This window comes from Fragaria vesca, linkage group LG6 (genome assembly GCF_000184155.1).
Source record: "Fragaria vesca subsp. vesca linkage group LG6, FraVesHawaii_1.0, whole genome shotgun sequence".
In the NCBI taxonomy this organism is placed as follows: Eukaryota; Viridiplantae; Streptophyta; class Magnoliopsida; order Rosales; family Rosaceae; genus Fragaria; species Fragaria vesca.
This window is the reverse complement of record NC_020496.1, coordinates 33486389-33501242: the sequence shown is the minus strand read 5'-3', so window position 1 is coordinate 33501242 and position 14854 is coordinate 33486389. Positions and strand designations below refer to the sequence as shown.

Below are 14854 nucleotides of genomic sequence, written 5' to 3'. Positions count from 1 at the left end.
GAGAGAGAGAGAGATTATAAAGAAGCGAGAGAGGGTTTGGAATTGTGTGCAGTGGACGTTGAAGAAAGCAGAGAGACTCTGGTAATGTCTAAACGGAGCTTGAGAATCTCGCTGAATTGCCAGCTGGACGACACGTCACCACCCAAAACCGTTTTCTCGTTTCCCCATACAGCACGTGCCGCCTTCTCCAGTTCGTTACAACCCAAATTGATGCGGGCCTGAACAGAACCCGACCCGGCCCACGCTCCACATTCAAAACGGAAAAACCCCAAAGCTCTGTGATAATCAAAGCTCCTCAGCTATGGCGGAAGACGATGACTACATGGGGGACCTCTCTCGGTTTCTCTCTCCAGAAGCTTCCGGTCCTCTCTCAAAAAAGGTAACGCAGTGTTTAGTTCCGTTGAATATTTAGCCTAAAGAATCAGGAAAACCCTAATTTTGATTTTGGAAGTATTAATTAAGCTAATTTTGGTTTTGGTGAGGAAAATCTGAAGCTGTAATGGTGTGTAAATATGTTAGGTTTCGAATAGCAAAGCCTCGATTGTGCAACCCTCTAGGGAGAAACCTAAAGCTCTGAATTGGCAAGAGCAGCGTAAGATTGATAGGGAGAGAAAGCAACAGGAAGAGGATGAGGAAACCCTGGCGAATATAGAGGCGCCGATTCCGCAGTCCAGCATAGGTTTCAAGCTTTTGAAGCAAATGGGGTATACACCAGGTACTGCCCTGGGGAAGGAGGGTCTGGGCCAGGCTGAACCGGTGAAGGTTGATATTCGGCGGTCGAGAGCTGGAATTGGGAGGGAGGATCCGAGTAAGGAGAAAAGGAAGAGAGAGGAGATGAGGAGTGTGGAGGAGAAGAGGAATGAGGAGAGCTTGATGGAGGAGTTTGAGTCAAGGAAGAAGTCGCAGGTGAATTCGGAGAGTTGTGGTTAATTTTAACAAGGCCAAGGCGGTTTTGGATCAGTTGGAGAATAAGGAGGTTGTGCCGGTTAAGAGTGTAAAGTTACTTGAATTATTGCGTTTCTTTTATTTGAAGATGGGTCTGGTTACGAGTGTTTTGAGATTGATGTGAGGGAAATTGGGTCTAAAACCATGTTTAGTAGGAATAGGACACTGTTGGGTGATATTGATAATTGTCATTCAAAACGAAACTGATGTTGAATTTCAGTATGATATCGCAAATTGAACAGGATACTTTTTATGGCCTGGAGCTATAGCTATCATGTGATGTTGTGTGTGCTTGAAGAATTTGAACAAATTTTTGGTCTGCATGTCGTTGCTTACTTACTGGTATTCAAATTTTCATTGTCCTTACATGTTTAGTGATCAAGTGGAGACGTAAAATGGACTTGGGAAAAACCTGAAGGAGATGGTGTTAAACTGGTAGTATAATGGCTTAAATTTAGCTTGGAATCCCTTTTGAAGGTCAAAAGAAAGTTTCAGCTTTGTGCTTGTAACAATTAAGATAAAAAAAACTAACAAAACTTATCCTGGTCTTTGCAGCTCTACAATTCCACATTCTGTTTCCTTTGTGTATTAGGATTTAGGTCACTCTCCATTTGCATATGGATTTCAGAGTGTGCTTGTTCAGTCATGTTTGTTGAGCATGTGCAATGCTTTCTCCTGTTCCTATTTTACACCATTTCTATTTACCTTTTGATTTTAAGTTTGCTTGATACTACTCAGTAGTATTGAAAATTATTTGTTCATCGAAATAACCTGTCCTGATGATTTCTTTTTTCTTGTATGTTTGGTGATCTAGTGGAGACTTAAATTGGACTTGGGAAGATGTTTAAGGAGATGGTGTTTAAAAGAATATAATAATGACTTATATTTTGCTTGAAATCACTTTAGAATGTCAAAAGAAAGTTTTTCCTTTGAGATGTCCTGGATTTTGCAGCTATGCTATTCCACATCATCTTTCCTTGTTGTAATAGGATTGGGTTCAGTCAACTCTGCTGAGCATGTGCAGTGTTTCCTCTACTTCCTACTTAACCTCAGTTCTCATTATTACCTCTTGATTATTGCTTGATATTACTTGGTAGCCTTGAAAATTATTTGTTCATAGAAATAGACTGTACTCATTATTCTTGTTCTCGTCACAGGATTTACAAGACATATTGATGAAACTAAGAGATGAGCATCGATATTGCCTCTTCTGTGGATGCCAGGTAAGCATAATACGTGGCTGTACATAAACTTGATGTTTACTTGTTTTCAAGAAGGAATTTGAGCTGTAATTGCTTGTATGCATTGTACAGTCGAAATACAAGTCCAATTTTTGTGATTGTCTAATTACAAATTTTGGTTTTCATTTCAATATGAATCAATGGAGGAACTATTATCCAGCTGCCCTGGAATTAATGAAGACGATCATTGAACTTAAATCCTGATGTGTGGACATGCCCAGAGTTTCGATTGGCAGAGAATACCTGCTCGCGATGAAGGATTCTGTGGCAATGAAGGATTCTGTGCTTACAGCTGGCTTATTGTCTCTTAATATGCAACTCTGCGAGTCAAAAGCCAGTAGGAGTGAAGTTGCACACAGAGAACTTCTGTAAATTTCTGCAGGCCTGGAGCTAACCCCTAATCTCTGCCTCTGTGAGCAATGGTCGAGCTAAAAATGGTCGAGCTATCTGTAACTCGACTCTTTGAACCTCATCCAGAGTTATGTGTAACTTTGTACATCATCTATTCTTATAAAAAATAAAAAAAAATGATGCTCTCTTCCATCCTCATAGATATTAAGGCATTTCATATATCCAGAAATGTATAGTTACTCTTTGAGCATCATGATGAGTGTATGTTATGTATATCTTTTATTGTTATATGAAAAAATGAAGGTCCTCTTCTATCTTTGTAGACATTTTCATAATTATATATATATTTGTAGGGTCCGATTTAAGAAATATCAAATTTGACACGAATTTTGACATTATTTCTTGATCATTAGATTTTAAAACATTCAAGGGTCTAGATCAATTGTAGATAAGATGTCAACATATAAATAATTGATGTGGCAAGTAACGTGGTCAAGGAGTAAAATTTTGGTGATTACGGAAATTTCGGGGAAATATCAATTGCAATAAAAAAATGAGAAAATTAACTGAAATTTAAAGAAAAACAAGGAAATTTTAAACCAAACTTTAAAAGATGTTTGTTTTCTATATTATGTACTATATTTGAAAAGAAAACCTTGAATAAACATTGATCTATAAGGAGTTGTAGTAATTACTAAGTTAAGGTGAAAATGTTAGTGTTGAACCGTTAATAATTCTTAAAAGTTTACTTTAAACATTTTTTTTTTTTATGGCTAGAAACCCAAAGTAAGGTTAGGCCATCATGCCTTATATACATATAATACATTTCACATGGAATTACATGACCTTCAGATATATTAAAAAGGAATTAACAAGTGTATGTATAAAAGTTAGTTGTAGATTAGACATTTACTTAAGTTTTTACTTTTCAAATTCGGAAAGAAGCCAATATATTTTGTATAAATAGTAAGATGAACAAGTTAAATGGTTAGTAGGGTTGGTTAAGGCGTTAAGCTTGTACTAACCCACACAGGGTTTGAATCTCGATCCTTAGCTAGCTACTAACCCACACAGGGTTTGAATCTCCTTAGCTACTAACCTACACAGGATTGCTCTACTTAATCTCATTATATATACAGGGTATAGTTTGTTGAATTGCATCTGAGTAGCCATTCGGTGAGAAACCCAGATCAATCTCATTATCCAACACATTGCCATGAAGGCTTGAGCCAAACCCCATTACCAACACCAATAAGATTAATTCAAGAAAAGTACAGATAAAAAAGCTTTGTATTTGTCCCACTCCATAACGCATTCCTCTTTGCCCCCGTTACACTTTACAAACTTCTCTAAATACCACTTGCACATATATTAACAAAAAACTGGGTTTCATGGGTCTCTATGTGTTCAAAGATTAGGCAATGTCACGTCACTTGCCACATCAATTATTTATATGTTGACATCACATCTACAATTGATCTAGACCCTTAAATGTTTTAAAATCTAATAGTTAGAAAATAGTGTCAAAATTTGTGTCAAATTTAATGTCCCTTGAACCGGACTCTTGTTAAATTTAATGTTCTTTGAACCGGACCCATGTTTGTATGTATATACACATATGTCATTTCTTATATGTCATTTCTTAAATTTAATGTTCTTTGAATCGGACTCTTGTTAAATTTAATATTTTTTGAACCGGACTCATGTTTATATGTATACACACATATGTCATTTCTTATATGTAGAAATGTACCTCCTGTGTAGTACTAGGCCATCAGATCTACATTCATAAATTTAGTACTCTTGTCTTTAGTTATTTCTTTGACTCCATGGTAGAAATTGTTCCTTGTTGACTGTGCTTGTGGAGTTAAAATTCCAATAAATGTACTTGTTATAAGCTCTACAATGTGTTTTTTTTCAGGTTCCTGTGAAATAGAGGGAAGTGTTATGAACTTATAAATGAAGATCGCAATTTCTCAAATGGCTATGTGTGTACACTGTACAAGGTGGATGTTGAATGGGTCAAGTTAAACAATATCTCGGAATGTCAGGGCATCTCCAACAAGGGTTGTCATACCCATACCCATACCCAAACCCAAAATCCATAAAAACTCATCTCCAACAATCAAAACCTATACCCAACCTATACCCAAAATGGGTTCCTACCAGTTTCCTGACCCAAAATGGGTCGACTGTGAAGGAGGAAACCCATATCCAGCTTGCGCGGGACCCACGAGCCAGTAGCTGCACGTGAAGGAAGAGGCAGTCGCAGAGGCCACGCGCGGGAAAGGCGAGCAGCACCAGATTCGCGCTAGAAGACAAAAAAACGAACGCAAGAAGCTGATGCGCCCACCACGCGATGAAGGGAGCTGGGGCCGTCCCACGTGAGCTCGGTTGTGGTCCTCCAACGGTCCAAAAATCTGCGGCCCATATTTGATTTCCTTCAAAATCAAAGGTCCAGATAAATTCAATTGGAAAAAGAGAAAATGAGGCCGAAAATTTTGTTTTCAAATGAAAAAAACTTGAAAAATAAGAAAAAAAAATTGAGGAAAATATATAAAAAAAAATTTGCCCGTTGGAACAGTAATTTGCACTAATGTCTATAAATACCATCCACCTTCTTCATAATTTTCACTCCAAAACTTCTCTCCTTCTACACTCTATTTTCATAATTGTTCTTCATCTAGCTAGCTAGTTTTCAAATCTCTTTTTTTTCTTTTTTTTTTTCAAAAATGTCCAACCCTAAACCTAGAGGAGAAGCTTGGAAAAACCTCGAAGATGTGTCGTTGTGCATAGCGGTGGTTGCGGTTGGTGAAGACGGTGACAAAGCTACGGGTCAAGAGAAGAAAAAATTATGGGATCGTATATGGGAAGTGTATGAAGCTTGCAAGCCACCCAGTTCCGTTATTAGATCGGGAGGAGGGTGTGAAGCTCGTTGGAGAAAGATTAGACCGGGTTGCACAAGGTGGCGTGAAGCTCTTACCAAAGCGGAAGCCGCTCACGCAAGTGGTGAAAATGCCACCGACTTGGTAATATTTATTTGTTTATGACCGGTAGTATTTATTTGTTCATAACCCAATATAAGGAATTTGCTAATATTAGTTTATGTTTATGACAATTAATATCTACTTGTTTATAATCACTAATACATGTTTATATATATATATATATATGACCACTTATATATTATTTATTGTATGAATACATAGGAAGTGCAAGCTAGGTCGATATATCGTACATTGTCTTTGGGGGAGGAGTTTAAATTTGCGCATTGTTGGCCAATATTGATGGATACAGAAAAGTTTAGCAAACCTCCGTCCTTGGATGATGAAATCCCTAGTGGTCAGTCACCTATTGACTTGAACGGAGAAGGTACACCCATTGAGGGAACCCAAGCCCTTCAAATGTGCATGCACGCCTTTCAGGCCAAAAAGCTCAAAGGGCTGCTAAGAAAAAATGCAAACAAGATGACACATCTCAACTCTTAGCTCAAATTAAAAGAATTGCGGACCAAGGAGATTGTGATCTCGAACACAAGCTACAACTTAGGGAGGAGACTAGACTTGCACAAGAACGTGCAGATGATGCAGCCACAATGGTGGTGGATCCATCAAAATATCCCGCCCCAATTAGGGCTTATTGGGAAAAGAAGCAAGCTATGGTTATTGAGAAGGAGGAACAAGCTTACAATGTCGGGTCACACCAACCACTTGCTTCATCTGAAGGTGAAGATGACTCAGTATATTAATTGTACTTTGTTGCCTCTATTTTAATTTCATTTTAGTACTTTAATTTATGAAAAAGAATGTACTTTGATTTTCAATTATAATTAATGAGTAATTTATTGCTTTTGTTAATGTCAATTTTATTTATCAAATTGCAAATATTACAATAATACTAAACACACAAACAACAAATAAATAAACATAACACACCATGGCACAACACCAATTATTTAATTTTAACTATGACAACATATTATATTAAATTATTATGTATGATTTATATAATTTATTTGTTGTTATATAAATCATTTAACCCTAAACACTATATATGAAATGGGTTTATTTGTTGATGACCAAAACCCATACTCGTACCCAAATTATATAAAATGATTAAAATTTGGGTATGAGTATGGGTTTTGATATAATGGTTGGAGATGGAATATGAGTTTGAATAGTAATGGGTTTAGGTGACTCAAAATATAGGTATATGTATGGGTATAAAAAAGATTGTTGGAGATGCCCTCAGGGCTCAGCTTCTTATTCTTGTCCGGATACGAGGATGGACAGATTTGTCAAATGCAGTCCTTGAATGTAGTAGTCGCTCTAGACAGGGAACTTTTCACTTTGAGTTGTCATTACGATCTTCTTTAGTTGGCACGCCTTGTCAAGAATTCAATGTACCCATCTTGTTTATGTGTTTATGACATGTCTTTTTTGTTAGAATATAGATTGGTCTAGTCTCAGTTTTGGGGTTTGTCTATCATACCATATGGTATGGCAAATGTGTCTAATTATATGACACATGAGGGCCTTTGAGAGGGTAAATAGTCATTACATGGTCATTTAGTTACTTCTTTATCAATGATAGCCACACATTTTGTTAGGCATGCTATACCATATGATATACTAGAATTTTCCCAGTTTTAGACGTCATGCCTTGAATTCTACTATTATAATTTACTATTTGAGAAAGTAATTTTTTTTTTTTGGTCAGGTATACTCATACGGAGCATGTGCAAAAGATTGACGATCTGAAACCTAATATTTTTTTTTTTTTAAACTGACAAGGATTAGGCGATATCAGCTCCTCTGTAGCAGTCTGGTGGTTGACAGAGCACCCACTCTACCCCAAAGGGGACCGCTACAACCGGGAACCCACCGCCCGTCCCTTATCAGAATTTTTATTTAAAATAATAAAAGAAATTACATGAAAAGAGGAATGGGGGACTAGGCCAAAACCATTCCAATTACAAACCAAAACAACAAACAAAAAGACATTGTTTCTTGTACCCATAAAAAACCAGGCAATCTTCCCACTATGAAAACCGATAATTAGGGATACCCAAATAATCCGCTTGTAAGAAACCATGAAGCTCAGTAGGAGGATTATCATACCTAATATGGTCGTACAGGTTGTAGAAGTTTCTTAGATGTTCCTAAGCTTTGCTTGAAAATTTGCTTTCTAACTTCTTATATATGCGGAGTCTTATGTGCTTATGTGAAAAGTGTTTCATCAAAAGAAAGTTTTATTTTGCTTTCACGGAAGCTTGATGCCAAAATTCTCGTCTCCAATTTGTATGATGGATATGTGGATGATCCTGAAAAGGAATTCCCAGTTGGAAAACTTGTTATCGGCCAGGTAAATAATTTTGTTTATTATGCTGGGCAAAATATGTATACTTATTGGCGAAAATGTATCCGGTGGTGAACTCTTACCAAGAATTTTAAGTGCAGGGTGTCATATGTGGAGCCTTTATCAAAGAGAGCTGAAGTTACCTTGAAGTCATCGAGTGCAAGAAGTTTGTCACAGTGTGCAAAGAATGAGAGCTTTTCTAGTGAGGACTCTTAAGTTGATGACTAGTTTAAGACTTTTCGGTTTATGGTTTAACAAACTTATTTTTCTATCACATTTTGACATCTCATCCGTTCAGTTTTTAGGTTTATATATGAGTAAATTATTTATATAAATTTTCAGCCAAATTGGTGTTTGTTAAGATAACAAACTATATCAAATTAATGAACGAACCAAATCTGTTAAATATGAACCGTTCAAGTTCATAATTGATAAATCACACTTATGAATGCCTTAACAATTTTCAATATAGCTGAAAATTTGGATAAATACTCATAAAGGTATATATAAACTGAACGGTCAAGATATGGATATAAGATCGAAATGTGGGATAAGCCGAAAAGTCTTCAACAAGTCCTTAATTTGGATAGCTTGCAAGTCGGAGATATTATCTCTGGCAAGGTAAAACAACTCGAGTCATATGGGATATTCATCATAATTGACAATACAAACATGGTGAAGGATGAGTACCATCAAGGATGACTTTCGGGGACAAAAATAGCCGTAACTTTCTCTAGGAAATAGATATGGAAGATCCGTAAACGATTCTGGAAGTAGACATTCGTACCTTTCCAACCGTATATTACAAACTTTCTGGTTCATTCTAGAAGGGGACACAAAGCTTCGTTGAAGTTGGTTGTCCAGAAAATACATGTTCATATTTTCTGATTTTACTTTTGATGCATCTTTCTTTATGCATAGCTAGCGATGGCTTGGATAGTGTCCATTCTATCATGTCGTATTCTATGTAAGGATTGAATAAACCCAAATACTTTTAAGTATTTAACGGATGTCCTCATGTCATTCCATTGGTGTTGCGTGGGCGCATAGCTGCACTTAGCTTTACAACGAATGAGATGTTAAGTCTTTTATATTGCATTAAGTACATTGATGCGTCTTATTGTACTTAGATGGTAACTCCATCTCTTAACACATCTTTCTCATCTTTCTTAGACAAAAACGGATCTCTCTCTTTTAGAGTAAAGACTTTGACTGATCTCGGAAGTGTATGGCTCACTTTCGTTAGAATACTAAAAGAGATAGGAGAAGAAAAAAAAAAACTATTAAACATGCAAATAAATAGATTGATAAATGATGCCTCACTCATCATAACCCCTTTGCAGTACCTTTCCATCACCAACATGCTTCAATGGGAGAAATTCATTGATTAACCTGGACAGTGAATTGTAAAGTTTCTTAATTTATTGTTATTTTGGGTGTACCATTCAAAAGATGCAACATAGACCATTTTGTTGGTGTAAAACTGACGATTCGTTTCTACAAGACCGGCCACATAACTCGACTCCATTACATGTATTACATAAAATTGGTGAAGCATGTACATTGCATGCACAACACTTGACATCAAGTGACCTAAAGCACAGTTCAGAACCCAAACACAAATTTCTCTTTCTAACAACTTTGAGGTTATGAGTTCAAATCTCGTGCGAGTTATTTAAGAAAAAGTTTTTTTATTTTTTATTTTATATTTTAAATGTCATCGATCCTATACCTAGAATCTCCTTGAATTATTTGGCAGCGCTGCTATGTTGGGCGAAAACCATCGCCCATATTTAATATTATCCAACAGACCACCATCTTCCGTAGTCTCCCAACAGAATGTGCTCAGTTTTCTGCAATGACGTCCAAAAAAGCGCTCGTCTATGGTTGGCCGCGTAAATGACTTATTGGACTTTCGCACTGAGATGTAGCCATGAGATATCAAGACTAGTTCGTCTTCAGAAGCATCATACGCTGCCCAAATCTTATCTTTCTTTACCACATGAAAATCCACCGAGTTCTCCCAGCCTGGCCAGCCATCATCATCCATCTTTACCACATGATATGGAAAGTGTGGCGGGTCGGGCTCGTGAATGTACCTTCGCCTCCAAACTAGCAAAAGCTTACCTTTGGAGGACAAAGTAACTTCTGGACCCGCGAACTCCAGCCACGGTTCGGTTATTGACTCCACACCGGTCCAAGGCTCGTGGGGTGCTAATTTTATCACCCTTTCCTTGTCCCAAGTAATTTCCTCGTCTTTGCCAATAACAGGAACAAAAACAACAAGCACATGATAATAATCGCTAAACCTTCGGACCACATCATACGCATCATACTTCCGTCCTGTTACGTATAACTTACCATCATCATGAAATTTCATGGAATCCATCCTACCAAGCTCCGGTGTCGTTGTCGTCCAACTCCAGTCTTGACTACCTGGCCTGCAAAAGATGAACCCTAAACCGTTCTTAGTTGCAACAATGCAATCAGGAGATCTTGGATCTGAAGAGGCCGTGGACACTTGAGGGATGAATCCGGTCACTTGGGGAAGCTTAATACGATCACCTGTCATTGGGTTCAATAAATAATTGGTGCACGTTATCGGTTCATTACAATATTCAGACATTATCAACCAGCCATTAGCAGAGCCCGTGCAATGTATCCCGTCACTGGAGGCGCTTTCGCTTGGAAACTTGAGGTCGTAGGCTGTGTCTTCACTTACACTATAGAGACTATAATTCACAGTAGTTTTTGAGTCTAGAATCTCAACCGATTTTAAGAGCCATGGAAGTCTGGTTACTCGTTGAAACCATTGTGATGATACACTTCTCCAAGTAGAACAAACAGCAGCGAATCTGATTGAATCGACTAGGGTTAGACGCTTCACAATCATCTCGATCAATTCATCAGGAAGGTGCTTCGACCACCTACTGTTGTTGTCATCCACCTGCTGTTGTCTTTCGTGACTCATACTCGATAAAAGCCAGCGCATGCACTGGAAGAGAAGAGGCCTAGGCCTAGGTTTTTATAGAAGCTCCAACCTAGCTGATCATGTTCCTATATAAAACGGATTTGAAGAAATAAAACATATATTTTAAATCAGAATCCTATTTTAATACTAAACCATATTCTGCAAGGATTATATTTCTGTATCCCAATCTTGAATTGATAGCTCGATAAACCATACATTATTTGAAGTGGTATGGGACTAGGAAGCTGGGATGCTCATTTTGCAGACAAGTCATCACAGTAGAGTTTTATGATTGATCGATCTTCTTTTAGTAATGAACATTTTGTTTTGTTTTGAGAATTGTAGTAATGCCTTGCAGCTAGGTTGTTTTCGATGAGAAACTAAAATAGTATACACAGGTACAAAATATTGTTGTCTCAACATCAGTACATATATAGCAGTTGATCCACGTTGATTACAAAAATTCAATCATTAAAATTGAACCTTGGAGAAGGTCTGACCATCTGCAGAACATTTCAACTTCCAAGTAAATTGAAAATCCTGACAATACAAAATGGCGGGATCACCGCCTTGTTCGTAAAGCGTCAAACACGTCAACGACTCGCCATACGCTGATGTCGTCGTGGTCGTTATAATTAGAGATAGGATCAACCACAAAGTGAATAGGCGACTCCGGAGGAGCTCTCCGTGAATCTGAGTTGCATGGTGCTCTGGTACCATGCCGCCTTGTAAGATTCCCTTAAAAGAAGAATTGGAGATTGAAGAAATTGGGAAGGTGGTTACTGCTTTGGGGTTTGGTAACTCATATTATGAAATGTCCTAAAAAGGTGAGAAACTTATCCATATATGAGTTTATATAGGTCTTTTGGCCAGCACGGAAATTAGACTAGTTGAGGACTTTTTAATTTATGGTTAAAAAGACCTATTTTTCGATCACATTTTGACATCTTATCCGTTTAATTTTTAGATCTATATCAGTAGATCATTTCTACAAATTTTTAGCTAAATTAGTGATCGTTAAGGTAACAAACTAGATCAAATTATTGGACGAACCAAATCTGTCAAACATGAATTGTTGAATGTCATAATTAGTAAATCACACTTATAAATGCCTTAACGATTTTCAATATGGCTGAAATTAAATATACAGAAATGATATACTCATAAATAAAACTCGACGGTTAAGATGTGGGTATAAAATAAAAAATGAGATAAGCCAAAAAGTCCTGAACTTAAGCCAAAAAGTCCTGAACTTAAAGGTCTCGTTAGAATGGCTCTTTGTATACACAATTACACATATTAACAACCGAGAGTCAATGGCTGCTTCCACTAATAATTGAATGTATTGAGGGCCAATGATTACTACTTGGTACTTTGGTGGTCTGAAGTGAAGTCAGTACCGTGTCCGCCGAATTGATCATCATCCTCATCCTGATGAGATTAGTATGTCAGCTCAGTTGGGGCAGGGACGTGATACTGAGAACAGTACTAGTGTTCATGATACTTGACCATTCCCAAGCTTAGATCAATGGCGGACGGTATCGAGGACCTTGCTGACTCCGAAAGTCTGGTAAGTTTCCTCTTCCTGCTTCACTCTTTCTGCATATGAGTATGACATCTAGCTGTACAGTTTGAACTTTGAACTACCAAATGGCCGGGTTTTCAGTTAATTATATGCTTAAGGATCTGAATTGAAGAGACACAAATGACGGAAATGACGGGTTGCCGAATTCTGCATATATGATTGTTCTTTCTTTAATTTTCTGTCAATAATCAAGATTTCTGAGATCATGTTAAATGAAGACTCAGGCGACAATATTTGATATCTAACTCTAAACACTCTAACACTACTATTTATTATAAGTGGATAATTTGTATCATATCTATATCTTTCTTACATACATACACATAAGTGTCTAACACTACTATTTATTATAAGTGGATAATTTTTATCATATCTATATCTTTCTTACATACATACACATAAGTGGGGTATATGAGGGAGGATCTAAAGAGGACATTTTTACTTTAAGAATTTGAGGATTTCTACTATATATTTTACATTAGTATATGACTTCTTTTAACGGTCTCACCCGTTGATTCTCTAGATTTATATACAAGAAATATGTCTACAAAATTTCAATTAATTCCATAAACATTTGGTCATTCAAATTGATGTAAACAATTGTAAGCCGTTAGATAAAATTAAAATGAATATTGTGCTAATCAAATGGTTAAACGTTTTTCATTTTGGCTAATTTTTTGTATGATTCATGTGGGTAAGTAACTAGGGAATGTGTGGCTTTGATTGTCAAAATACATGCTAGAACTAAAAACATCTTTATTTTAATAGTTTAAGGAGGTCTTTTCTAGATCCAGACTCAGTGCTAGAACTAAAAACATCTTTACTTTAAGAGTTTAAGGAGGTCCTTTCTAGATCCGGACTCAGTGATATATATAACATATTTGTGGGGAAATGTTGTTAACATTCACTCCCTATCCCATACCCCTTCTACATGAACAGCACGAAACCGAGATCAGCATTGGATCTCATATCGATAAACTTTCAGAAGGGCCAGAAAGCGAGATAAGCTTTACCCAAAAGATGTATCGGAAGAAACTTCAGTGGACAACAAAAATCGAAGAAAAGCCCTCAATGTGCGGCCATGGAACTTGAGCATCTACAGAGTTCCAAATAGACTTCATCAAGTCAATGAGGATGCATACAGCCCTCATGTTGTCTCCATTGGTCCTTTCCATAGACACAAGCCTCATCTAGTAGCTATGAGAGAGCATAAGTTGCGTTATGCGCTATACTTTTTTAAGCGAGCACAAGAAACAGCACAGAAACGAGCTCTAAATTTCAGCTTTGGATCACGAGTATCTTCTGAATTCATGAGAGAATGGGCAACTGCTGTCTATGATTCGGATGCATTGGTTTGTGCAAGTTACGTTGAAGACATGAGCAACATTAATCAGGAGGAACTAGCAGAAATAATGTTGGTCGATGGTTGCTTCATATTGGAACTTCTCATCAGGTTTTACCTATACATGGACAGGAAGTTAGAAGGCCATGAACCTGATCCAATTCTAGAAAGTGCTTGGATGATCGCAGATATACGTCATGATCTGGCATTGCTTGAAAACCAAATCCCCTTATGTATTATACTTGATTTGTATGATGCTATTAGTGGTCATCAGACACTTATCGACAATGATTTGCCTCCGCCATATTGTCTTGCTCTTCACTTCTTTCAACCAGTGAGCCTCAAGGGAAGCATAGTAACAGAGCGGAGACATGACTCCCAAGATTACAAGCACTTGCTGGATATCTTGCACAAGTTCTATTTCCTCCCAACCAAAACTACTGACTTGTCTATGAGGCTCAATGTGGATTTGATCCCTGAGGAGCAGCGTCTTAGGGCAATCCAAAAGAATAAAGTATGGGGATTCAATTATAGTGCTTCTGAACTTTTGGAGTCTGGAGTCGAGTTTGACATTGGCTCCAAGCAGGGCCAGTTGCTGGACATAACTTTCAGTGAGGGAAAAATCAGAATTCCACCACTGATTATTCAAGAAACAACGAGTTCATTGTTGATGAACCTGATTGCTTAATTATGAGCAATGCAGTCTCAATAGTACGCAAGCGGTTACATCATATGCCTGCCTCATGAAGGGTCTCATCGGTTCCTCACGAGATAGCAATCTGCTTCTAAGGAAGGGGATAACGAAATATCACCACTGGATTGGAGGTGAAGAGGAATATTTGGCTCAAATATTCAAAGGTATACTAGATGAAGTTGTTGTCAAGGAATTCCATTTTAGAACCTTGTGCGATGAGGTGAATGAATATTGTACCTCCTGGTTTCATCTGAGAAAACTCAAAGTATTTCTGAGGGTGCGGGTTCAAAGATATACAACGCTCCTCTTCAGCACTTATTTTGCTTCCCCGTGGAGTTTCATATCATTCATGGCCGCTCTTGCCATG

The 14854-nt window shown here is 37.4% G+C and overlaps 1 protein-coding gene and 1 pseudogene across 1 annotated transcript; both read left to right on the top strand.

Annotated features, from left to right (window-relative positions):
• Positions 1-301: 301 nt before the first annotated feature.
• LOC101298638 lies at positions 302-1151 on the top strand (annotated as a pseudogene).
• A 12499-nt stretch (positions 1152-13650) lies between these two features.
• On the top strand, positions 13651-14481 carry LOC101298352 (UPF0481 protein At3g47200-like). Its single transcript, XM_004306164.1, has one exon. It carries the CDS (start codon positions 13651-13653, stop codon positions 14479-14481), a length of 831 nt encoding a protein of 276 aa, XP_004306212.1.
• Positions 14482-14854: the final 373 nt, after the last annotated feature.